At 37.5% G+C, this 24,926-nt stretch overlaps 1 protein-coding gene across 7 annotated transcripts in view; it reads right to left on the reverse strand.

Moving 5' to 3' along the window:
* Window positions 1-2,215: 2,215 nt before the first annotated feature.
* Window positions 2,216-24,926, reverse strand: part of LOC127451259 (E3 ubiquitin-protein ligase SMURF1-like) — a 59,657-nt gene continuing 36,946 nt past the window's right edge. The window contains exons 3-20 of one of the 7 annotated variants that reach the window (XR_007899076.1): window positions 23,253-23,361; window positions 22,622-22,755; window positions 22,393-22,458; window positions 22,163-22,238; window positions 21,443-21,681; window positions 17,375-17,404; window positions 17,195-17,279; window positions 14,286-14,432; window positions 13,514-13,715; window positions 11,493-11,596; window positions 11,188-11,302; window positions 9,906-10,084; window positions 9,353-9,490; window positions 8,900-9,020; window positions 6,863-7,064; window positions 6,550-6,634; window positions 2,996-4,155; window positions 2,216-2,516 (exon numbers count right to left, since the gene is read on the reverse strand). Coding sequence is in view for 6 of the 7 variants with exons in the window: in XM_051715796.1 (XP_051571756.1) it covers window positions 4,056-4,155; window positions 6,550-6,634; window positions 6,863-7,064; window positions 8,900-9,020; window positions 9,353-9,490; window positions 9,906-10,084; window positions 11,188-11,302; window positions 11,493-11,596; window positions 13,514-13,715; window positions 14,286-14,432; window positions 17,195-17,279; window positions 17,375-17,404; window positions 21,443-21,681; window positions 22,163-22,238; window positions 22,393-22,458; window positions 22,622-22,755; window positions 23,253-23,361 (2,132 nt within the window). In the remaining variant the exon portion in view is untranslated. Of the gene's footprint in view, window positions 4,156-6,549; window positions 6,635-6,862; window positions 7,065-8,899; window positions 9,021-9,352; window positions 9,491-9,905; window positions 10,085-11,187; window positions 11,303-11,492; window positions 11,597-13,513; window positions 13,716-14,285; window positions 14,433-17,194; window positions 17,280-17,374; window positions 17,405-21,442; window positions 21,682-22,162; window positions 22,239-22,392; window positions 22,459-22,621; window positions 22,756-23,252; window positions 23,362-24,926 lie in introns of all 7 variants that reach the window. The other 6 variants (XM_051715797.1, XM_051715796.1, XM_051715799.1 and 3 more) reach the window with 6 other exon arrangements.

Here is a 24,926-nt window from a genome sequence, read left to right on the forward strand (position 1 = left end):
TAACCAATATTAATAAATGTTGTTGATAGTTAGTTCAGGATAACTAATGCATAATATATATATATATATATATATATATATATATATATATATAGTATATACAGTATGTATCCTACGGTGTTTCCCTGCTTAACAAAATATTACATGAAAATCCTACACTGAAAACCCTAATAAGTTGAATACTCAATTGAGTAAACTCGTTCCCTCAATTTAATTGAGTAATGGCATCTACAAAATTTGTGCAATTAATTTAACTTAACTATTTAAGTAAAGGTGACTAGATGACTAGCATGTAGACTAAACTCAAATATGCCATTTAAATATTGTTTCTACTTAATAATTTAAATTTAATTGACTCAAATTTAGATCATACAATAACTAATTCTAAATGAATCATAAAATATACTTAATTCTCCACAGAAATTAATACGTACATGTCTGTACATCAGATGCACATGTACAAAGAGAACTGAGATAATGTTAACGGGGTCCAACTTGACCAAAGGGGACACAGATCACTCAAATGGTGACATCACACAAAAAAATATAAAAAAAAAAAATAAAAAAAACACTTTGAATTCTTAATAACTATTTAAATGCCTCCATAAGTTCTATTAGATCAAAGAAACATAATTAAATATATCTTGCGGTTGATATATTTAATTATGTTTCTTTGGTCTAATAGAACTTATGGAGGCATTTAAATAGTTATTAAGAAAGTATTTTTTTTTCCCTTTTCTTTTTTGTAAATATGTTTTTGTGTGATGTCACCATTTGAGTAATGGTGACATCACATATATCAATCAATAAATATATCAACCGCAAGTGATTATGGGTATTCCCCATAGCCTCAATTGTGTACTCAATCATTTGAATTAATATCTTAAGTCTATGGATTTTTAAGATATACAAGTTCAAGCATAGATATTTGAGTTGAGAGCCCAAAACATGACATTTCAAGTGATGTTTAATTATGACAACTTGATTTTTCAAGATTTGATTTTAATGACAACATTAGGGTTTACAGTGTACCATCTTATGTACATAATTTTTAAACCTGTAGTATTTATACTATACTGTAGACCGTTAACATATAGCAAAAGACGCAAACAGAAAAAGTCCCATTGGTCCCATGAGGCCAATCATTATAAAAAGAATGGCAAAGAAATTAATGGTGAAAAGTTGGCATTTATGGATTTTTCATGACAGGAGAGTCCTCCCAATCTAAATTTACTTCAAGATTAAAAGCCAGTCTTGCAAATGGCTCGACTGAGAGACCCCAGACACAAGGCTCTGCTTGTGCTCTCCGCACAGATGCCAAAGGACATTACGTCCTAAGCCATATATTAGACAAGCCACCTGTTCCTTTTGAATAAGGAAATAAAACCTGGAACAGTGCATATTTATGCTCATAATATTTAAGCAAGCAGTTGGTTTATTTGTGGTTCAGGAAAAAAATTAAAAAAATAAAAACATTGCTTAATACTGTCAGAACTATGTAACCCAAGACAAAAAAAGCAAGGAGAGACAATTTGCAATTTAGTTTCTTTAATATAATCTTATTTACACTGAATTTTTTTCAGAAATGTTTAGTACATAGTAAGTTACATTACACTTGCATCGAATAAACCATGACATTCAGGACCTAATAATTGTACAATGTGATGATACTGGTCACATTACTTGGAAAACGTTTTTCTTAGAGAAATATGAAAACAACTGTAACATCAGGCAAAGCCCATACTCATCTTCAAGCTCACTAACCATTCCCACAATTACACAACATTTAACATCACCTCTTTTGTGTTTATGCAAGTTTAAAAACGGTTCACCGCTCTAGGCATTCACAGTCTTTTTGGAAAACAAGTCAAAAAGACAAATTCTGACCAATCTGATCCAAGTGAGAAAAAGCGACGTTTTAAGCCAGAACCAAGAATATAAAGGTGATGGATTTTATTGCATATATCACAAATATGAACATGACCACCAGGGCCCAGCCTACATCACTTGCTAACTCCATCCAGGTCAAAGGTCAGGTTTCCCATCCCCATAACCTCTTTAAGAATTAGCAGCAGGTTTAAATACTTTATTTCATACATATCATAAAAGAGATTAGTGTACAGCTTTCACAAGAACTCTGCCTTCTCGGAAAACTAGGGAATAATGATAATAGCAGCAATACTTAAAAGGACATTACATGGTAATAAATAATTGGTTAAAAAAAAAAAAAAAAAAAAAAAAGGATTAAGATAAAAAGTGGTTGAAGAAACACTGAGGTTGGCTCATTCTTTACATTTACAAAGAATAATCTGATGCCATGCACATCAAGGACTACATAATGAAATCTGAAATGCCTCCCTGTACTTTAACTAGAAAAAAAAACCTGAACCTAACCTGGAATTAATCACCTCCCGTACTTCAGAGTTTGAAGCCAATCACAAAGGACAAGATGTACCACTACAGCTGAGTGGAGCCATCAGCACGTCTCTATTGGAAAACAAACACCACATGGCTGTCTGTGGAATAGAAATGAGGGGTGATTGTACATGTGCCGGTGAAAGTGCTTGATTGTGTTACTCTAAGCAGTGGTTTCAACGGTTACAGAGATGTGTGAACAACAGTCTAGAAGTGAATTTCATAAGAAACCATGTCAAGACAAGTTAAAATAGTTAATGCTAAGTCACCGTCAGATAACAGCAATATTAATTTGGGGAAAATTAAGGACAAAAAGAGCTTTTTAAAAACATTCACAATCCTTAAAACAGTTCTCTTTGCATTTCTTCACTAGTATGACACAAAAACTAAGGTTATGAGTCCAGTTTAGGTCTATGAGATCACAATGCAACACAAAGTTGTTCAAGAAATTGACAGAAAAGTTGAGTTGCTTTAAAATCTGCATTTAAAAACACCATTCATTTAACATTACTTTCTTTTTTTGATAACGGAGGAATGCTCACGGGATAAAACAAAGTAAAAAAATAAAATACTGACATACTTGGGATAATGCAGACACTGCTGACAGGGCTTTCTGGCCTTCTCTACACTGCACATCATCTTTGTGCATCAGGTGAGGAACTTTAACTCACAGGCACTGTTACATTCCCAGTTCCCAAAAGAGGTCTAAGTCTTGCCATTAAGCTAACAAACAAACAAACAAACATTTCATTACTACATTTCAAGCAATCAAGTTAAAAAACTGCAACATGGAGAATGGTGACGGTACAAGAGCCACTTAATGCAACCACTGAAATGCAATCAAGGAAACAACGAAAATAAGTGGAGACACTGCGTACATACTGAGCATGACAATGAAGACCACCTGTCCTCCTGTTCCTTCAAGACACATTTGCTTTAGGTAAACTGGTTTAATGATCACAGGCTGTGTGTATGTTAAACAAATAGTGCACCCAAAAATGTTGCTCCAAAACCATATGACTTTCTTCTTGTGGAACACAAAAGGAGATGTTAGGCAGAATAACAATCTCAGTCACCATTTACTAACAGTCTAACATTCTGCCTAACATCTCCTTTTGTGCTCCACAGAAGATGGAAAATCATACAGGTTTGCAACTGCATTAGGTTGGGTAAATGACAGAACCTTCATTTTTGGGTGATCCATCCCTTTAAATTATTCCTTATTATGAGCTCTACTTCTTGTAGATCACAGGCTCCGTAAGGCTCTGCTTACTGCAGCTGAGCAGTACAAACCTGTATTGAGACTCTAACTATCAATCCACCGTTTCAGTGACAAAGACAATTGTCGATTTTGTTTTGCAAAAACAAACAAGGAGAAACGTTGATCAGAGTTCTCTGGAACTTTATGGTAATGCGAAAACAATTCCTGAATCACACCATGAGGGATTAGTCTTTGAAGAATTCCTGTCCTTGGGTGGTTGCTCCCCTCCATTGCAGTCCAGGGTTTCAGGGTGGCGGGTGATGCTAAAGTCTGTCAGGAGACACCAGTCTATCTGTCCTGGAAAAGGGGAGGGGGATGTGTGGGGCTGTTTTTTGGTGGGTTTGCTGCCATTGCTGGCTGGCTGGACAGGAAAACTTGCTCACTCCACTGCAAAGCCACACGTCTCCTCCACAGCTGTCAGGAGCTTCTCATAGAGCTTCTCATATGACTCGTAAGGCGGGATGTCAATCCGGTTGAAGCTGGGGAAATACGAGAAAATCGAGGTTCAGTTTTTACACCACACCAATATCCAAGGTATTACTTCTAAGGGAAGGTTCTGGGATAAATACACATCCAGCTCGATCAACAGAATCCGTGGAATGCTGTTGATTACCACAGAAATGTTTTTTGACTCCTTCCTAAGTTTTGTAAAAACAAACATTAATTTCAAGATATTCTGGAGGGTTTAAAAGCAGAAATGTGCAGTATGTTTAAGTGTTTATATACATTTTTTCAAATTAATAATAATTATAATTTCAAATTAAAGTTATCAAAATCATCCTTTTGACAGTGAGAGTACTTGGTTTAACTTCTGGTTATATGTTGCTGTAATTTCTGTGAGTTGAACTATGTAAACAGTCCCTTCCTGATATCCTTGCACACATCATGTGAAAGTTACCCTATTTATTGGTATTTAGCTATATATGGTTGTGGCAGGAGTTGAAAAATAGAACAGAACTTCGGAAAGACAAGGTAAGTAAAGGATAATGTACAGTCAGCCATTTGTAATCACAGAATAAACCCTGACAGGGTGATCAGGACCCAACGCCAAGCGGAGGACACTTGTATCACCCTGAACAGGTTTATTTTATGATAACAATCACCTGACTGTACATCCTCTCACTTATTACATGGCTACTACATAAATAAATAAATAAATGGACACGAAATGCATTGAAATTCTGTTTCTATGCGAAAGGAAAAAGAAACTGCTGAATAGCTGATTTACACCTCTGATTTGCGTTGCCGTTCTGGTGGTGTTTATTTTGCAAAAATTACCATCTGACTGCTCATTATCCAGTTTATAATAAAACTACTTACCAAATAAATAAATCGACATAAAATATTGATTTGCCTTGGAACTATGATATTATGTAAGAAGAGACAAAAAAAAAGAAAATCGCTGAAAAGCTGATTTGCACCTCCGGTTTGTGTCAGAGTTCTGTTGGTGTTTATTTGTGAAAACGGTTGTCTGACAAGACCACTTGGCAAGAAGTAAATGGACATAAAATCCCGATTTGCATTGAAATTATGCTATTATGTGAGAAAGAAAGAAAATCGCTAAAAAGCTGGTTTGTGTCAGTTCTGTTGGTATTTATTTTGTGAAAATGGTTCTCTGACTGCTCATTATCCAGCTTATAACAAGAACACTTGGCAAAAAGTAAATGGACATAAAATACTGATTTGCATTGAAATTATGCTATTATTTGAAAAAAAAAAACAAAAAAAAAACCCGCTAAAAAGCTGATTTGCACCTCTGGTTTGTGTTCTGTTGGAGTTTATTTGGTGAAAATGGTAGTCTGACTGCTCATTATCCAGCTTATTATAAGACTAACTGCCAAATAAATAACTAAATGCAGACGAAATTATTTGAAATTATTTTATTAGCTTATTTGTAGAGATCGCAGTGTGATACAAGAAGGAAAGCTGACTTCTGTCTTAATCCCCAGATGTGCGGTTGTTACTCATATATCCGACCGCTAGATGGTGCCACTGACCAATCAGAATAGAGTATTCCAGAGACCCATGTAATAAGTGATTTTAACACGTCTATTTGTTAAAACCTGTTAAAGCTCATGCCTCCCCACCCACAGGCCTGACGTCACTTTGCTTACATTCGTTCACATTTACTATACAGTCTACTGTCCAAAACATTCAATAATGTTGACAAATTATACATCTGTATAATTTGTCAACATTAACATTTTTGGACAGTAGACTATGAGCTTCAACAGGTTAACACTAGAGGTCGGCTGTTATTGGATTTTTGCAGATACCGATAACTAGGGTGTAGGAAGAAAGCCGATAACTGATTAATCAGAGTTTTTAATGAACGTGTTAAAAAAAGGCTTTCCTTAATGTGACAGGGCAGCACAATCAAACATAGAGGCTAACAGGAGTCTAGAATTTATGAAATCCCAGATGCAGTCTCGATAATAACCAGAAAAAAAATTATAGATTTGGTTCCAAAAGATTTTTATTGTGATTTTTATTTTTATTTTAAAATATTTTTTTATTGTGCTTTATTGGCACAGATTAATCAGCAAAAACACTAACCTCTAGTAAACACATATCTTGTGGCTACACTTTTTAAATATTTTAATGTTTATTCCAGTGCAATGCCTTGCCCGACTGAATTCCACTGTAAGAGCATTACTGTAACAGACAATTTTAGTTGCTCTTATAAACTGATAAACAAGTCAAAATTATATTCTGTGGTAATTGTCAGCATGCCATAGATGCTGTTGATGGTGCTTAATTTTTGAACCCAGAATTTGTTTCTAATAAAGTAATCAATTTATATTACTTAAGAACAACACAACTTCAACACAATATCTCGGATTAGTTTTAAGTGTTCAAAAGCCCCATCTTACCAAGTGTGGGCTTTGGGCAGGTTATCTGTGTTGGCATCAATTAAATGAATAGTGAAGAGTCTTGGTCCTGCAGAACCTGTAGAACCTTACAAAGATACATTCTAGTTATCACTGTTCTCCAAATCACCATGCTGAATCAAAACTGAGCATGCATTATTTATGCTACACAAACTACTTTTTACAAGTTAGTCTAGGGAATTTATAACTTAATGTAAACAAAAACATGGCAGACTAGGAAGTTTAACATTTCAATGAGTTCTATGCATCATATATCAAGTGTACTGAGAGTGTATATGGCTTATCCATTAGCCACCTTGCAGTGCTTTGAAGCCTTGTAGAGGAACACGTGTGGAGCCTGTGACGAACTGTAGCAGTCTGCCTCTCCTTTCCTCATCAAATGATTCAACTGCTTGCCAGAACCACTTCACTATGTTACTGTCAGCCACACAATGCTTCAGTCGTGTATTGGCCATCCAGTCGTTCAGATCAATCTTCCCCAAACCACCGATGATCAGCTACAATGCATAGATGCATATAAAAACACTTTTACAAGCCACTCATTTTCTAAATTGTCTTTTGCTTTTTGCAATTTTTCATTGATATTCAAAGTGGATGACAGAAGACGATGAGGAGAACAAGGGCGAACAGTATTGGGACACGACTTGGGGTCAGATTCAAACCATTTGAGCACAAAGGCTCAATGAGTCAGTAGTATGTGTGCTAAATGCTAAGTCATGGCTCTGACAAACACACATTTACAATCTAATATTATTTAGATCTGGAAGAATCCGGATACTAGTGCAAACTCACTGTAGGCACAAAAGAGAAATGGAAGTTGTAGCAACTATGGGTCAGACATTTTGATGACAAGCTTTGGTTCTGGAATTCAAAATGACTAGAGCAACATTTGAGATGCTATGTGATCATATTGATCCACTGGTCAGTTCAGTTCTGAGCAAATTATTCAGTCATATGACTTTGATGCGCATCTAGGTTTTATTTGCTAAATGTGTTTCCATCATAGTTTATGCACGTGTCTTTTTACTGAATAATGTTATGCATATTTTGGCAATTTTATTCGCACCACTGTCATCGGCCTCATCCGAGATGACGATGAATCTGCATAAAGAAGGGAGGTTGAACAGCTGGCTGTCTGGTGCAGTCAAAACAACCTTGAGCTGAACACGCTCAAAACGGTGGAGATGATTGTGGACTTTAGGAGGAACACCCCAACACTGACCCCCCTCTCCATTCTAAACAGCACTGTGGCAGCAGTGGAGTCATTCAGGTTCCTGGGCACTACCATCTCACGGGACCTGAAGTGGGATACCCACACTGACTCCACTGTGAAAAAGGCCCAGCAGAGGTTGTACTTCCTTCGCCAGCTGAGGAAGTTCAACCTGCCACAGGTGCTGCTGATACAGTTCTACTCAGCGGTCATTGAGTCTGTCCTCTGCACTTCAATAACTGTCTGGTTTGGTTCAGCTACGAAATCAGACATCAGAAGACTACAAACGACAGTTCGAACTGCTGAGAGTATTATTGGTTGCCACCTGCCCTCCCTTCAAGAAATATACACTTCCAGAGTGAGGAAAAAGGCTGTAAAAATCACTTTGGACCCCACACACCCTGCCCACTACATTTTTGAACTGTTGCCTTCTGGCCGACGCTTCAGAGCTCTGAGCACCAGAACCGTCAGGCACAGGAACAGTTTTTTCCCTCAGGCTATCCATCTCATGAACAGTGAAACTGCCCCATTGAGCAATAATTAATGTGCAATACACAGCTTAGTCTTTTTATATTATCCAACACAAACTACCTCTTCTGCCGTTACATTCCCTTGCACTGTATATAACCGATTTGTATTTAGATTTGCACTATGTATGTGTATGTGTGTGTCTGTGTATATATGTGTGTATGTATATATGTGTGTGTGTGTGTGTGTGTGTGTGTATAGATATATATATATATATATATGTATGTATGTGTGTGTATATATATAGTCTATTGTGTATTCTATATATACTTTTTTCTTTTCAAAATGTATTTAATTTTTATTTAATTTTTAATTATTTTTTAAAAGTCTTGTTGCTGTTTTGTATTGTTGCGTACTGGAAACTCCTGTCACCAAGACAAATTCCTTGTATGTGTAAGCATACTTGGCAATAAAGCTCATTCTGATTCTGATTTTGATGTTGCAATAACCTGAAATTTGCATATAAATATGTGGATGTTGTTGCGTGACATAACAAGATAAACAAAAGTAAAAGAGATGGGAAATTGGAAACAAATTTCAAAAATAAATCTAAAACAATAATAAATATCCATAATTATTAAATGACTGGAGTACCTCAAGTTCCTTGTTGTCAAAAGGCTTGAGCAGATGCTGTGGGATGAGTTCATTGAAGCCCTTCTGCAGGGCAAGGAACTGGGCCTCAATGCCTCGCATGAATCTCCAGTTGACATACAACCTGAAAGAGACCCAATCAATCATTAGAGAACCATAATGAAACCTGGAGAACACCATCGATCATCTGTGCTCCTCAGTTCTCCATTAACAGCCTCTGGTTCATTCCTATTTGGCAATGACTCTCAAAAAATAAAAAACTGCCATTAAAATTGACATCCAATTTTGACAGGTAGCTTTTACATTCTAGGGCTCACTCAATCAGACTGACAGTGGGAAAAACAGTGCCAAGCTCCTGTACCCAGGATTACTGCTGCCCTCTGGTGGCAGATTTACTCTGAGACAGGGTTAAAAATTTGCTGTGCCTTGTTAGTCCACAATGGTTGCATCTCCTACCTGACATATTCTTTCTTGTTCTCCTCTGTGACTGGGATGTTCTTGCCATTTGGTTTTAGCTCATGTTGAAGGAACTTGCCGAAAGCATTATGTTCTACGCAGAATGTATGGTCCAGGACAGATGTGATGTCATTCTCTCTGCAAAGCACAGGTAAAATAAATTATTTTACCTATTTTAATAATTCTTTTACATCAACAACACAGAACTTAGAAGCCACTTATGTAGACAGACAACAAGGAATATAGCTTGTCAGTCTAAGGCAGCATACAAACCAAAATGGGACCTCATAAGTGACTGATTTGAAATGTTCCACTTAGGCAGCAACTCCAATAACGTTCACTCAGGTGTGTCACACAAACATGAGAGACCCAACTATTTCTCATAGTTGATTCCAATAGAGTCTGACATTAACTGCTGCCAAGCTAACGACTCTATACTTCGATAACCACAAAAATAACCACTAGCTGCCAAGGTAAGCAGCTCACATGGTATTTGAACAGACATAGAATGTCTCTGATATATTTAATATGATTAAATAATCTGTGGACTCACAGGATCCAGACGAGGCTCTTGTGCAGCTCTGGGTCCACCGTCTCAAGGTCACAAAGCTGGATGGGCTTCCCCAGGAGCTGCTTGTAGAAGGGCAGCGTGAAACCTCCATTTATGTAGTGCCCGTGGAAAACAGCCAGACCCATAATTCGTCCAACAAAGTGGAAGTAAGACAAGTGGTCCTGAAAAAAAAAAAAAAAAAAAAAAAAAAACAGCAGAGGGCACGTGAAAGGAAGTTTAATGAGACCCAGCAGAAGCAAAGGAACCCTTGGACAACCTAAACACACATGATGGCCATTTGTAGTCAAGGCTAGGAAGCAGACCTCAGGGCTCAACAATAAGGATCGCTCGAGGCCAGTGCTGCACTGTCACTACATTTCATTTTCCATCACATATTAAGCCGATTTAAATTTTACTAAGGTAACATTATTTAGCTCGCTAACATAGATGAGGTTTTGTTAAAACTGTAAGAATGACGTGGTGCCATTCGTGCTATCGGAATTACCCTACGAGTATTTCACTCATGTTCAAGTGTTTTGTTGTCGGAGAGAAAACATGGAAGGCAGATTCATTCTTGTACATTTCATGTGGAACTCTTTTTCTGACACCAACACAAAGCGTTTTCTCTTCCACCATGTTGAAAGTTTACATCTTCTTCCAACTTGTAAACTTTTATCAGGTAGGAGCCCTGAGCGTGTTTGATTACTCCGTCTGTCACGACTCTCAGTGATAGGCAGTAATGCTGAAGCTGTTAGTTTAACTCATTTCTCAGCTATAGTGTAGAAGCAATCATGGAGTGAGAGACAATTCTGGATGACTTCAAAGAATTTTGCGCACTGAACGATGACACAGTTCAACTGAACTTGTTCACAGCACACACAACATGGTCTTTTGTCGCCACCTGCTGGCTCAAATCTTTAATGTCACAAGGATGAATGAAAATTCACAAACACAAGCGGAGTGATACAAACAATAAAGCGTCCTAGTGCTGATGGTGGTGTGAGCTATCAGCACTCTTGTCAAATCAGATCCGAGAACCGGAAATTACTGTTGTATAATAAAAAATATAAATACATTTTTATTGACGCATATAAAATATATTGCGAAAAATAAAATATTATACTTTTTTTGTGTGCAAGACAAGTACACATTTTAATGACTGGTCCAAAAAAGCTAACAGAAAAACTTTTTACTGTTGAGACATAAACTTTTAATGTAATTTCTTCATCAACTAATGATTTATAGAGTGGGTCTTGTTTAGGAATGAAGTTGCTGCATGACTTACAGGGTTGATAGATGAGTCTGGATTGATCTGTAATGTGTAGATATTATCAGTTGAGTACTGAAACAGGCCATAGTATGGATTCAGCATTTCATGGCAGAGAAGATATAACCATTCCCTAGAAAAATCAGACACAGAAGTCATATTTTTGATAAGATGCTCATATCTGGGCTAAACTGGCTGTAGTTCAATGTAAAGGCAATATAGTGAACATGACTCGGGTAAAATGTTGAAATTATAAAGTCACGTCTGTTCTAGACAGGGGAAATTCATTAATGAGAACCTTTTGTATGAAACAGACATGTTACCTAGCAACTCCACCATAGTCCAGCCCCTCCTCTCCTCTGAACTTCACCATTAGACGTTTCTTCAGGTCTTTAGGTCTCATCTTCATGATCTGCCTATAAGACTCCTATAGAACAGATATAAAGCCCCGCACTTAGAGCAGTGACACCAACTGTAATAAATAGTATACTACAGTGGACAAAGTATACAGTGTTGTGTATTTGATGCTGGTAACAGTGGAATTAGTTAATAAAGTCAACATGAAACCATATTCACAGTCCATTTAAAATCCATAGTTCCAAGTGAAACATGTAGGGTTGTACCTTTATCCACTGGGAAATGACTGGACAGTGAAAAGATAGCTTTTCCATACCAGAATAAATACGTGAATGCAAGTTTGCAGTTGATTGTGGAAGACTACTCCCCTCTGAAACAAGGCTAGCCGACACTTTGAGGCTTCATGGTAAAGCTTCTTTTTCAAATCTATACTTATGTGCCATTATTTCTGTAACCTTTACATTAACATTACCTGTTGGCAAGATTTTAGAAAAGCTGCATTGCTAACAACAGTAGCCTAAAACAATGCCTAAATAATTATTTGGCTATTGGTTAAAGTGCACCTATTATGGTTTTTAAACGTGCCTAATTTTGTTTTAAAGGTCTCATACAATAGATTTACATGCATCCAAGGTCAATTACCTTTTTTTCCCCAGTGTCAAAAACGACTCATTCAATGATCCGTTCTAAAGGATTCATTCTAAACTCCTCCTTTCAGAGAGCCAACTCTGCTCTGATTGGTCAGATGTCCCAGTCTGTTGTGATTGGTCTACCGCTTACAGCGTGTGTCAAAAGGAAACGCCCACTACCATATCCGAGTTTCAGCTCCGTCTGAAAAAATGTCTGTTTTACCAATTTGAGCCAGAGTCTGATAGTGATACATCGGAAGATCAACCCGAACCACCATCGCAAGCACGACGAGAACAGGATGTTTCTCTGTGGTAAGTTTATATATAGTTTGACAATAACGTGAGTTAGCCGGTTAGCAGAGGCTAACAGCTAACAGCCTGCACTGGCTGTACATGTAAACAGACCAGAAGCGGGTTTTTTGTTACCAAATTATGTAGGTTAGTACAGGAAGTAAGTCTGGAATTACTAACGACTCGTTTCAGATGTTCAGAATCGGTTCTTTCTTTTGGGAGTCAATAACTCCATATTTCGTGCACTTTGATTTTTGAAACTTTGCAGACTTTTTACATTCACAAACTGCTATATAACACACTACATGAAAGGTAATATTTGAAAAACCACAATAGGTGCTCTTTAAGGTTAACCAATGGCCAGTATGGCCGATATGATGTCAGCCGAAAAGGAAAGTAATTTTAGTGACGGAGTAAGTTATTACCCTTTAATGAAAGATTATGAACACTGACCTTTTTTCCTTTGGAATAAGGTGCAACAATGAATCATCCACATTAAGAGCAAGAACTTGCATTAGAGTGTGGCAGGCCAGACGGGGCGGAGCGAGACCGAGGTGTGCACCTGTGGCGAATGATCTCGCCCAGCTGTGAGTGAAGACGACACGAGTAGGCGGGGGATAAATCCAAATAAATGCAGTCGAGAGAGAGACGCAGAGAGAGAGAGAGACATCTTGAAGCTGAATCCGGCTCCAGCTTCCACCTTTCCTGGGCTTCGGCACCAGTGTGAAAGATCTCTTTTTGGTCGGGAAAGGAGGAAGCTGGAGCTGGATGAACATTCAACATCAAACTAAACACAGCAACAAAAACAACCAGCTTCAAGATGTCTCTCTCTCTCTCTCTCTCTTTCTCTCTCTCTCTCTCTCTCGACTGCAGCGCTGTGCACATCTTGGCCTCACTCCTCTCCGTCCTTGCTCCGCCCCGCCTGGCCTGCCACACTGAGCAAATAAGGTCAGTTTTGTATTTCATGTCGACTTTCTGGAAAACAATAAACACACTTACCTAAAGTCATACAGAAAATAAACATATATAGATTGATGGGTATTATCTAGCTTTATGACTGCAGTTACCTCAAAGATCTCCTCGCGGGACACTTCTATACGGCAGTGTCCTGCCTGAGGCTGCTGCAGGGAGAGCTCATGGCGGAGAACCTTGAGCTTCTGGACTAGATCTCTCTCATAACGCACTGGTAACTCCCCATCACTCTCCTCCACACCAACATCCATCTGCAAGGGCAAAGCCTGGCTCGACTCCTTCACCTGAGAGTGTTGGCTGCTCACCACGAGCACACACAAACAACACACAATAAATCCCTTTCAAATATGAGGTTTTAGTATAATAATAATAATAATTCACCCAAAAATTAAAATTCTGTCATCATTTACTAACCCTCATGTCCTTCCAAACCATATGACTTTCCAAAATGTTAGCCTTCGTCACCATTCACTTTTATGTGACTGTGGAAGCATTATGCCTTAGATCTTCTTTTATGTTCCACAAAAGATATAAAGTTGGAATAACATGAAGGTGAGTAAGCTATCCCTTTAAAGCACTGGACCATGAAATTTTCATGCATTATTTGGGTTACAATCTCATTAGGGACAATTAAGAATTAAATAAATGTTGAGAATTAAATTAATAAACACATATGAGCAAGCAATTACTCTTTAATTACACTAGCTGATTTAATTACTAGCAACTTTAATTACACAAGGCTGATTTATTCATTGTGGTGAAAAAAAAAAAAAAACATGATCTAATGAAAGATAATTTAAGTGGGGGTGAGCTGGGGTGAGTAATCAGATGTCATAAGCGGAGCCGCGGTGAAGCGTGGGGTTTTACCTTATGATGTGGTGTAACCTGGGGTCGGTGAATTGCGTGGTTCGATTATTGTGATCGACAAAATAAATTCTTCCTGACACAGTGCTCCTGATCTCCCAGCCGGGCGGCAGAGGGCCCAGCTCCTCACAGCTCACACTGTTCAGATCCCTGAAGGAGCAAGCGCACCCATCACCCTGCTGCTCAACACCATCACTGGTCACTAGGGGTGCAACGGTATAAGATTTTCACGGTATGATAACCGTCACAAAAAATACCACGGTATTACGGTATCACGGTATTAAGGTGCATAGTTAATTATTTCGTTATTGCTAAATCTAGACAAAAAAAAAAAAAAAAAGACGTTCCCTACTGCCATTTAATTTTATACCATACACCTTTTTTTTTTCTATTATTATTTTAAGATATATGAAATTTAGCAAAAACAAAAACTAATAATTTGTAACGATTAATGCCCAGGTTAACAGTTCAGTTGCTGATTTGATTCAGTAATTGGTTGCTTTTGTAATTTAGTTTGATTCTAAAATATACCTATTGAAAATTATTCATTTGCGGTTATTGGTGTTTTTTCCAGTGCTATCTATTGTCTGCTACAGTATCACTGTTTATTTACTGTATGCCTAAAGCATTCTGTAAACCTTATTTAGTACTGTATAAATTAAACATTTTATTATTAGTAGTATTAAACATATTGGCCCACTGTTGTGCTGCACTTAAAGGGATAGTTCACCCAAAATTTTTTTAGAAGAATATCTCAGCTCTGTAAGTCCATACGATACAAGTGTATGGTTAGCAAAACGTTGAAGCTCCAAAAATCACATAAAGGCCACATAAAAGTAATCCATAAAACTGCAGTGGTTTAATCCATGTCTTATGAAGTGATATGATAGGTGTGAGTGAGAACCAGATCAATATTTTAAGTCCTTTTTTTACCATAAATCTCAACTTTCAAAATATGAAAGAATGCGAAAGTGGAGATTTACAGTAAAAATGGACTTAAATGAAACTGGAGTCATGGATTACTTTCATTACTTTGAGCTTGAAAGGTCTGGTCACCATTCACTTGCATTGTATGGACCTACAGAGCGGAGATATTCTCCTAAAAATCTTTGTTTGTGTTCTGCAGAAGAAAGTAAGTCATACACATTTGGGATGGCATGAAGATGAGTAAATGATGAGAACATTTTCATTTTTGGGGGAACTATTCCTTTAAGCAAATAAATGCATGAACAAACAGACGCCACATAATAACGTTGCATATATAAATGCTTAAATCCGTTTACATTACAAATCATGTAAAACTGTATTGTATCTGGTGTTTTTTATGAAAGGGGGTCTATACTTTATTATCATATATACTGTATTTTCACTTACATTCATCTCCGTAAATTTTGTGGGATGATGCTTGCGGAGATGGTGCTTCAGGTTTGAAGTGTTTCCTGCCTGAGCCGACACTTTTTTGTGACAATCCTTACAAACTGGGTAACTGAGAAATATTGATGGTACCACCTGGGTCTTTAACATATCCAAAGTGTTCCCACACTATGGACTTTGGTGGGGGAAATAAAGATTCAGGCTTCGACATGTCTGTGTGCTACCCTGTGCTACGCTGCCTTATGCTACACTCGCAAAACGCGCGTCATCTTAACAATGGAATGATGGTTGAATGTAAAGTGAGGAAGTCGTAAAATAGAGATTTATTTTATCATGTCAAGTATATATGATGCTGTGTGAATGTAGCCGATTCTATCATTTGAATTGATTTGGATTTTAGAAAAGTTCCGAAAAAATTAAAAGACTATATTAATGCAACAACGTGAATGAGATGTCGTCAACGGTATGAAAACCGTCTGTTTTAAAACCGAGGTACATCATGAAACCGTGAAACCGTTACATCCCTACTGGTCACACATATTATGGTGCCCCAAATCGCTGCCTCTATACCCTCTTCTAGAGTGGGAAATTTACCTTTTTTTGACCAATTTTACAAGCAACTTTTACTAACCACTTTTAATTTTTACAACCGAAATATCAAATAACTCACTATAAAGTGGCCCCAAAAAGTATTTCGACACTTTTGAACACCTAAGCCACACTTACAAATTTTTCATTGCATCAACAAATTCATTGCAACAATCAAAGAAAGTGAAACCTGTAAACAAATGATGCTAGAGCTTTTCTCAAAACTAACTTTTATTGCCATTTTTGCAATCTTCTGAGCAACTGGTGTCAAGTTCATTTTTAGTGGATGTATGAAGTCAGTTCCATTCAAGTTCACACAGGTGTCCTAGCGGAGTAACCACAGGTGTAGTTCATCACAGTAATTTGGGGCCACTGTAAATTAATAATCTCACAAAGCACAACTGACATCTGAAATGGTCCGAGTTGATCTGTACCATCTAACATATAAGCCAAACTTCCAACAAACTTTTTTGGGACCCCAATAGCGAACCAAATATGAACAACTTTCTCACTGTACTCAAACAGAATATCCAAAACAAACAGCCATTAAGAAGTGACTTGCCAGCTTTATTCTGTCTGTTCTTAAAGATATACTCAAATGCATGTGTTGAAAAAACATCTTGAGCATCTTGTCTAAGGCTAATCTGAGAAGTTTTAGTTCGCCCACTACAGCTGCCGATAGGGCGTTAATTTCCCACCCTGCTCTCCTCATGAACTGGCTTCTCCTCAAGTATTATTCCTCACTCTCATGAGGTCATTATTGGGATGTGAAGCAAATAATTAATCTTCAAATGTCAACAGCAGCAGTTTTAAGTGAGACTGTTTATAATCAAGTTAGTTGATTGTAGAAATTAAAGAGCTATGATTAGGGTGGCATCACAATAGCAGTGTGGAGGAATCAAGTAAGGCTGATCATTATTTCAGCAAAGGCCGATGGTGATTGAACCTACCGGGGTATTCTGGGATCATGCCAGGTGCTCACGCCAGTCTGTGTGTGCAGAAAATAGACTTGGCCCTGTACGGTAGTCCTTTGCTCTGTATTAGAAAAGAGAAGAGAGAGATATCAAGAGTAGGGTTGTCATCACTCCAATTTTCAATACTGTTAATTTACACTGGTATTATTTACTCACCCTCATGTTGTTCCAAACCTGACTTTCTGTCTGTGGAACACAAAAGGAGATGTTAAGCAGAATATTAGGGACTGATAGCCTCAAATCACCATACACCTTTATTGCAATAATCATACATTCATTCAAAAGAAAGTGAATGGTGACTGAGACTGAACATTCTGCCTAACATCTCATTTTGTGTTCCATGGAAGAAAAAGTCATACGACATGAGGGAGAGTACTTGATGACAGAACAATAATTTTTAGGTGAACTATCACTTTAAGAGCAGTAAGTAGTTCTCTCATTTTCTTGTCAATATTGTTGTACGTGTAGTATTAATAACAACAGGTCTATTAGGCTGAATTTTCACTGCAAGGTCTAATGTACACACCCAATATTTTGAAACAAGTCAAGAGTGAATGCCAGGGCTACTATAAATGGAACGCCGAGCTTCCGGTTCTCAGGCTGCACACGGCCAGTGTGGCATGTCTGGCCTGAGATTTAATTACATTGGTTTCGTCCTCTGGTCAAGGCAGAGGACTCTACTACAACACCAGCAGAGTCAGGCACAGTTGCACTGAAATGAAAAGCTTTACTACAGCCAATCCACCTGTACAATGCAGGCAGTAGAGCCAGAGTGAATAGACTCCTTTGAGAGCTCAGGCTGAGTCTCTCCAGTTCACTGCACTTCAGTAGCCTCTACCCCTGAGCTCTAAGCTGTATTAATCTCAAGGGAAATACTCTAGCAGTACCTGTGTGTAAGAGACCAGGCATGTGTACTAGGGAGGTGCAAAACTACATATTTTCAAATTCAACCAGTTGGTGTTTTGTCTTAAAGAAGCCCTGTACATTTAGGCTAGTTTGGGGTTAGCAAGTTTTTAGTGATATATGGACTCAGCGCAGCCCTTCAATAGGATAACTGACAGACATTCAACAAATAAATAAGTAAGGGAAAATGAAAACCAGCCAGTCATTATGGCAAAATAAACCCTGACAGGGTGATCAGGACCATATCTCGGATATTGTATAATCCCAAAGAATGTTACTGAGTTTGAAATGGGTGATTCACATGAAACCTGTCAAGGAAATGCCCTGGTCATATTTAACGCCAAATCAATGCAAACAAATATGAAATTGCATAAACATTTTTTGCATTGTGACAATATTTTCAGGACACTTAAGCTCATTTTACCCTCAATTTGCATTACTGTAATTTTACTTTTACTATGTTTTCCAATGATGCTTTTCATTACTGTAATCATAACATTACTGTTGTGCAATTATTTTTTTCAAATTAATAACAGCAAAAATGAAAGGCAGTACCAGAGGAGTACTACTATGGTGTATAAATACTTTACAATTTAGATAACATAACATTTTTTCACACTGCGGTAATGAGAATATCATAATGAACATAGATGTGTCCCAAATCACACTCTTTGGCACTACTCTACATCATTTTGTAGTAAATGTCATATGTTTACATCTATAATGCAACAAATAGAAGTGTACTACAAGTACTCAGATGATTTACTTCTTCAACCGAAATAACGCAGTGTGGAATGTTGGACATTTCACGCACTCAAGGTCGCTGCCTGCCCTGCGTAGCAGAAGGGGCGGAGTTACCTGTAGGGATGCTTCGATAATGATTTTTACAGCCGATACCTATCACCGATCTTCTTGTCACCTGATCGTCCGATACACATCCTAATACCGATCATTTCACCTTTTATCAAGATCTGTCATAACTGGCTATATGTAAGCTTTCTGCACACTGTCACTATTAACTGATTTTCCTCTTCCCAGTAACATCACTTTTCTTTTATTAAAAAGCTTTTTTTAATAAGACTTTTAAACAAGTATAGACCACCAAAAATGATCTATATTAAGATTTCATATAATTATTATTATTCCTTATCTTATTTCTATTAGATTTGTTGCATTATATTTAAAACATTATATTGTGGTATATAAATATTGTATAAAGAATTATTATATTTATAAATTCCTTCCCTGCCTTTTCATTTAGTTGGCTGATTGCATTCATAGTTCATTTTTCAGTTGATGCTGCTTGAACTTTACTGAGGGGAACATGCACTCTCTCTCATGAGGGAAACGGAGAAAGAGCTTATGTTTCTGGACTCTACGGGTGCTACTATTGTTAATGCCTTTTAATCAGGAGAAATTTAATAAAGATGTTTGAATTACACCACATCTTGTAACTCGCGTTATTACTGAGATTCTGAGAGCTTGCACTGTTTTCCCTTTGCCTTGTTGTGTGTGAAACGCCAGGTTAACTGTACACAAACTTTTCATATTCACCATACCTCACCCTCTGCAACGTTCTTAACTGCTGAATCAAGTTTATTGTCTTAAAACACTATCCCAGTATTCCCCACACTTTATGACAGTGCTGCTCGGGTCTTAAAGGAGTTGCGCATCTTTTGAGACATTAGCGATCGGTTTATGCGATCGGCCAAATTACTGATCACCAATCAAGTTATATGACATGAATATCGGCCGATACCGATCGGTGGCCGATCGATCAGAGCATCCTTATTTACCTGGTGGTGATGCTGGCCTGACAAAACAACTGTAATTAATGGTGAATGTAGCAACTAGCCAAATTTCAGTCAAGACAGCACCTTACAAATGTAAGTTGAATGCTTTACCATCACCCCACATTTTAAGAATATGATCATTATTTGAGATATATGTGATGAACTGAGTTTGGCTATCCTGCTGAAGCTAAAGGCAACACATCGCATGCATCTGAAACATCACTTCTGTCAGCTTCCGTGAAGTCAAAACTTTAGTGTTCAATTTGGGACTATATTACACTCTGAATAATCATACACTACATGGCTGAGTGCATATTGTATAGTGTAAGCACACAGTGCACATCTCATCTTTTTCGCATTGTGATAACGATAATTAAGGGTACATACTCCCTTGGTACTGCCTTTCATTTTTGCTGATATTAACGTAAAAAAAATAAAAAATAATAATAATAATAATAATAATTGCACAACAGTATAAAAAAAAAATGACAATGTTATGATAATGAGAATCATAATTGAAAACAATAGTAAAAGTAAAATGTCCAGACCTGTTACGGTAATGACAAATGGGGGGTAAAATGTGCATAACTGTCATCAAAATATTTTTGTCACAATGTAAAAAAATGTTAATGGCCCTAAAAAATGGCCCTTCTATATGCAAAATGTAATTTCTTGTTTGTTTCTTAGGACCAGGACATTTTCTTGACAGATTTCGTGACAATTACCTAATAAGCAGACGACTATTAATTATCCCACTTATGCCATGGCTTCTTGCCACTTAATTAAATGGACATGAAATATTAATTTGAATGGATTTGTTTTAGTATGTGAGATGAAATAAATATCTGACCACAGAATGCCATGAATTACTTACAGAAGCAGTGCTTTAAAGAGGTCATGACATGCCTTGTTCCTTAAGGTTCATTTATAATATTAGTAAAGTTTTGAGCACAAAAAACAGTCATATATTTGTGAAACATAATCATTTTCCACCCTCATTCTGATCCTCTGTCAGAAACGCTTGGTTTTGGTGCTGCTTCTCTTTTATGAATTTGCTCTTGACTGACCTGCTCTCTACATGCCATTTATGTCATTAAATGGGGGGTCACTGATGTGTTGTGGAGGCGGTCAGATGCAAATGTCTACCTCAGTGTGACATCACATTATGGAAGAAGTTGAGAACAAGTTTTCAACAAATGCTCTTTTTGCAGTTAGGAGGAAGTTTTGAGTTATGAAACTTACAGTATGTTTTTATAGTACAATGACATCTTATATGTCAAAAGATCAAGGAAAATGTTATTCCTCATGTCATGACCCCTTTAAAGGGGATGAATTTAGAGACGTCACTTCATGGAAAGGTCTAACTATTAGATTGTCAGCACACTAAAACTCCACAAAGTTGTGTCACTAAAATCCTCCCCCTTTAAAGCTAAAATGATAACAAAAACTAGTCAGCTTCACTTATAAACTAGTCGTGTTAGATGACTAATCCACCATCCTGACCCATGCCTAATGTGGATACACTTACCATAGCCCTCAGGGAGGTCGGGGGACTGGGGTCCATGTGGTCGGTTTTGGGGTGTGTGCGCATGCCCTCGGGAATCCTGGTTTCTGATTCGTTGTGCTTGAAGCCTCTGCTCCTGATTGGGTGACTCGAGTGCATGGCAGTTGCCCCCTCCAGCTGCCCCTGTGGGATCTGTGTAGGGCATGGGCTCCTCCATGAAGCAGCTGAGAGGCCGTCCGGGTCCAGAATCATCAAAGACGGGCCTGAAACACGCATACAGAGCATGTGTAAAAACACAGCCACATACCCAGCACACACAAACACTACTAAAGGCAACATTACATCAAAACTGACCCTAATTGCTATCTTAATATATGTCATTTCTTCTATAAAAAGTCAAAAATAAAAAGAAAATTAATACCCTTAGCAACCGTGAAACAACTTGGGCGGGAAAAAAATTATATTAACCTCTAATATCATAGTCCGCTTGTCAAAATCATATACAATATGATAGATTAAATAAAGTCCAGACCGCTATTATTTCCTGCTGTTTCAATCAGAAATATTCATTATTTCATGTTGTACAGACAGAGCCTAAACTCTAGTATTTAGAGTCAAAACAGAAACCGAATCAGACCATCAGAAACTTTTAGGAAGCTGACAAAGTGTTTTCTATTTTCATATGACCTGCAGCCAGTTTGTGCCAGTACTAAACATGCAATCCAAGTACAGAGGTTGACTCACCCTTCATTCTCTACCAGTCCTCTACAGTCGACCACTGGCCCTCCACTGCCAATTCTGTCTCTAGTCTGCAGACTCACTACAAATGAAGAAAAAAGTTAAAGGAGAAACTTCACATTCTAACATTCTGCTGTTCAAATAATCTTCACAAAGCAGAAAATACATATTCACCAGTTCAACCAACTGATATTAGGTTTAATATTTAGGTTCTACCTCTGCTGTTCAGTACATACCAACAATTTGTCCACGGACAGCATCACTGTCAGATGGGTTCAACTTGCATAAGTCTAAACGCTGGTCTGATGGCGAGAATGGAGAGACCATACATAAGTGTGATGTATGAGATGATCAAATCTTTATAGAGTACAGAGAAGCAGTCCTTCAAGTATTTAATGAAGATCATAATGATTGTTATATGGTACAGTGAAGAGATTAGGGCAGCTATAAAGATATTACACTCACAGCCTGTGTCTTTGAGTCTGCTGATGGCGTTGGAAAGGAGCCGCACACAGCCTAAGAAACCCGCACCTTGCTTTTTATGGATCTTCTTATGGTTCCAGATGCTAATGGTGATGGAATCTGTTTTCCCAATATATCTGCAGAGAAACTCTATTTAGCAAGTTTCACTCTGTGAAATAATGTCTTAAACAGTAAGTAAGGCACAATATTTGTCGCCAAGAACTGATTTTCAGGGGTATTTCTATCTATAAGAACATATGTTTCTAATATGTTACACACAGAATGTTGTCCGTTTATATCAAATACTTAAATTGAATCAGTTAATTGAAATGGTCATTATGGTATCTAAAACAGAATATTATGAAATATCTAAAATCTTAGATAACAGACTAAAAACAGGGGAAACATTTTTTGCCCCAACATTTAAATAACTGGTGCATTTTTGCGGCATTTTGTACCGTGCTTTGATTAATTTCTGACCCTGGTTTTAATTAACCAACTCATATTGCTTTCTTATATAAAGATTAACCAAATGATCGAAACTGCACAACATTAAGAATACCACAGACAACATAAAGGAAATAAGACATCAGTAACTCCAAAGAGGGACAAAACATTGCAGGAATTTGCTCACAGGTCGTAATGCTGATTCCACTTGGGGTCCAATGTGTTTTTGACCGTGTCGGTAGAGTGGCATTGACCCGAGCCGTCCACCACCACTTTGGCGAAAGGATCAGGCAACCCTACAGTAGAAAGGCAATCACAGTGTCTAAATAATAAAGGACGAAACTCAGCTGTCACAGCAAAGAAAGATGGACACCGTCCTCACATTGCCCTATAAAAGACTGGGTACTATCTGGAAAGCTAAGCAGCTTCCACAATGACTGCTCAAAGAATTTAGATAGACAGAAAATATTTGGCAATGCATTTTGCTCAATGTTATTGAAAGGACAGTTTCATGCCCTGAGGACTGTTTATTCAGTGGTGAAAAGCTGTGAAAAACTGCCCAACTGAAACCTGTGTCAGTGGGATGGGGGACTATTGAAAAATGCATACTGTATCATGGCTTGTGAAGTTTGTTATATTTTGTTGGTGACATTGAAGGGACAGTCCACCCCAAAATGAAAATCCTCTCATTTACTCACCCTCATGCCATTCCAGATGTGTATGACTTTCTTCTGCTGAACACAAACAAAGATTTGTAGAAGAATATTTCAGCTCTGTAGTTCCATACAATGCAAGTGAATGGTGACCAGAACTTCGAAGCTCCAAAAATTACATAAAGGCAGAATAAAAGTAATCCGTACATCTCCAGTGGTTTAATCCATGTCTTCAGAGTAGTTATGATAGGTGTGAGTGAGACAATGATCAATATTCTATTGATATATATTCTAAATCTACACTTTTACTTTTACTTCCACATTCCTCTTTTGTTTTTACTGATTCACATTATGCATATTGCCACATACTGTGCAGGGAGGAGAATTTATAGTAAAAAAAAATTACAGAAATATTGATCTGTTTCTCACCCACACCTATCATATCGCTTCTGAAGACATGGATTAAACCACTGGAGCCATATGGATTAATATGGTGCTGACTTTATGCATGTTTTCTGAGCTTCAAAGTTTCGGCAACTATTAACTTGCACTGTGTGGACCTGCAGAGCTGAAATATCCTTCTAAAAATCTTAGCTTGTGTCCAGCAGAAGAAAGAGAGTCACACACATCTGGAATGGTATAAGGGTGAGTAAACGATGAGAGAATTGAAATTTTAGTGTGAACTACTCCTTTAAATTTATCAACATCAAGAATACTGTAGTGATAACGTGTTTTTCAATTGGCTTTCAAGTTCCTAAAGACAATGACGACAGACTCCTTTCATGCCCAAGAGTCAGATATGGTCTCTGATTTAAACCTCAGTAGCAGAAATGCTGAAAGCAGGGAATTGAAATTAATTTCCTTGACTTCCTTGAGATCTTTTAAACTGTCCATCAATGAACCGGATCAAAACAGTCTGTGTCATCTCTCAAAATTGTTCCTGGAAGTCCTCATGTGGCATTTCACAAGCTTTAAACTGTTTTAGCAAAAAAAAATAAGTAGGTTAATAACACAGTTTTTTTCTCTGTTTATTACTCAAGAGTAAAAATAATCTGCATTGTTATATTGGTGTAAATAAAGGAAATTAAATTGCAGTACACCTTGATTTTATTTAGGGAAAAATATACCGCATTATACTTCTTGCTCTAAACATTTTAAATCACAATATAATTGCTAAGCTAGGCCATATCACCCAGCCATATTCTGTA

Source organism: Myxocyprinus asiaticus, chromosome 14 (genome assembly GCF_019703515.2).
Source record: "Myxocyprinus asiaticus isolate MX2 ecotype Aquarium Trade chromosome 14, UBuf_Myxa_2, whole genome shotgun sequence".
NCBI lineage: Eukaryota > Metazoa > Chordata > Actinopteri > Cypriniformes > Catostomidae > Myxocyprinus > Myxocyprinus asiaticus.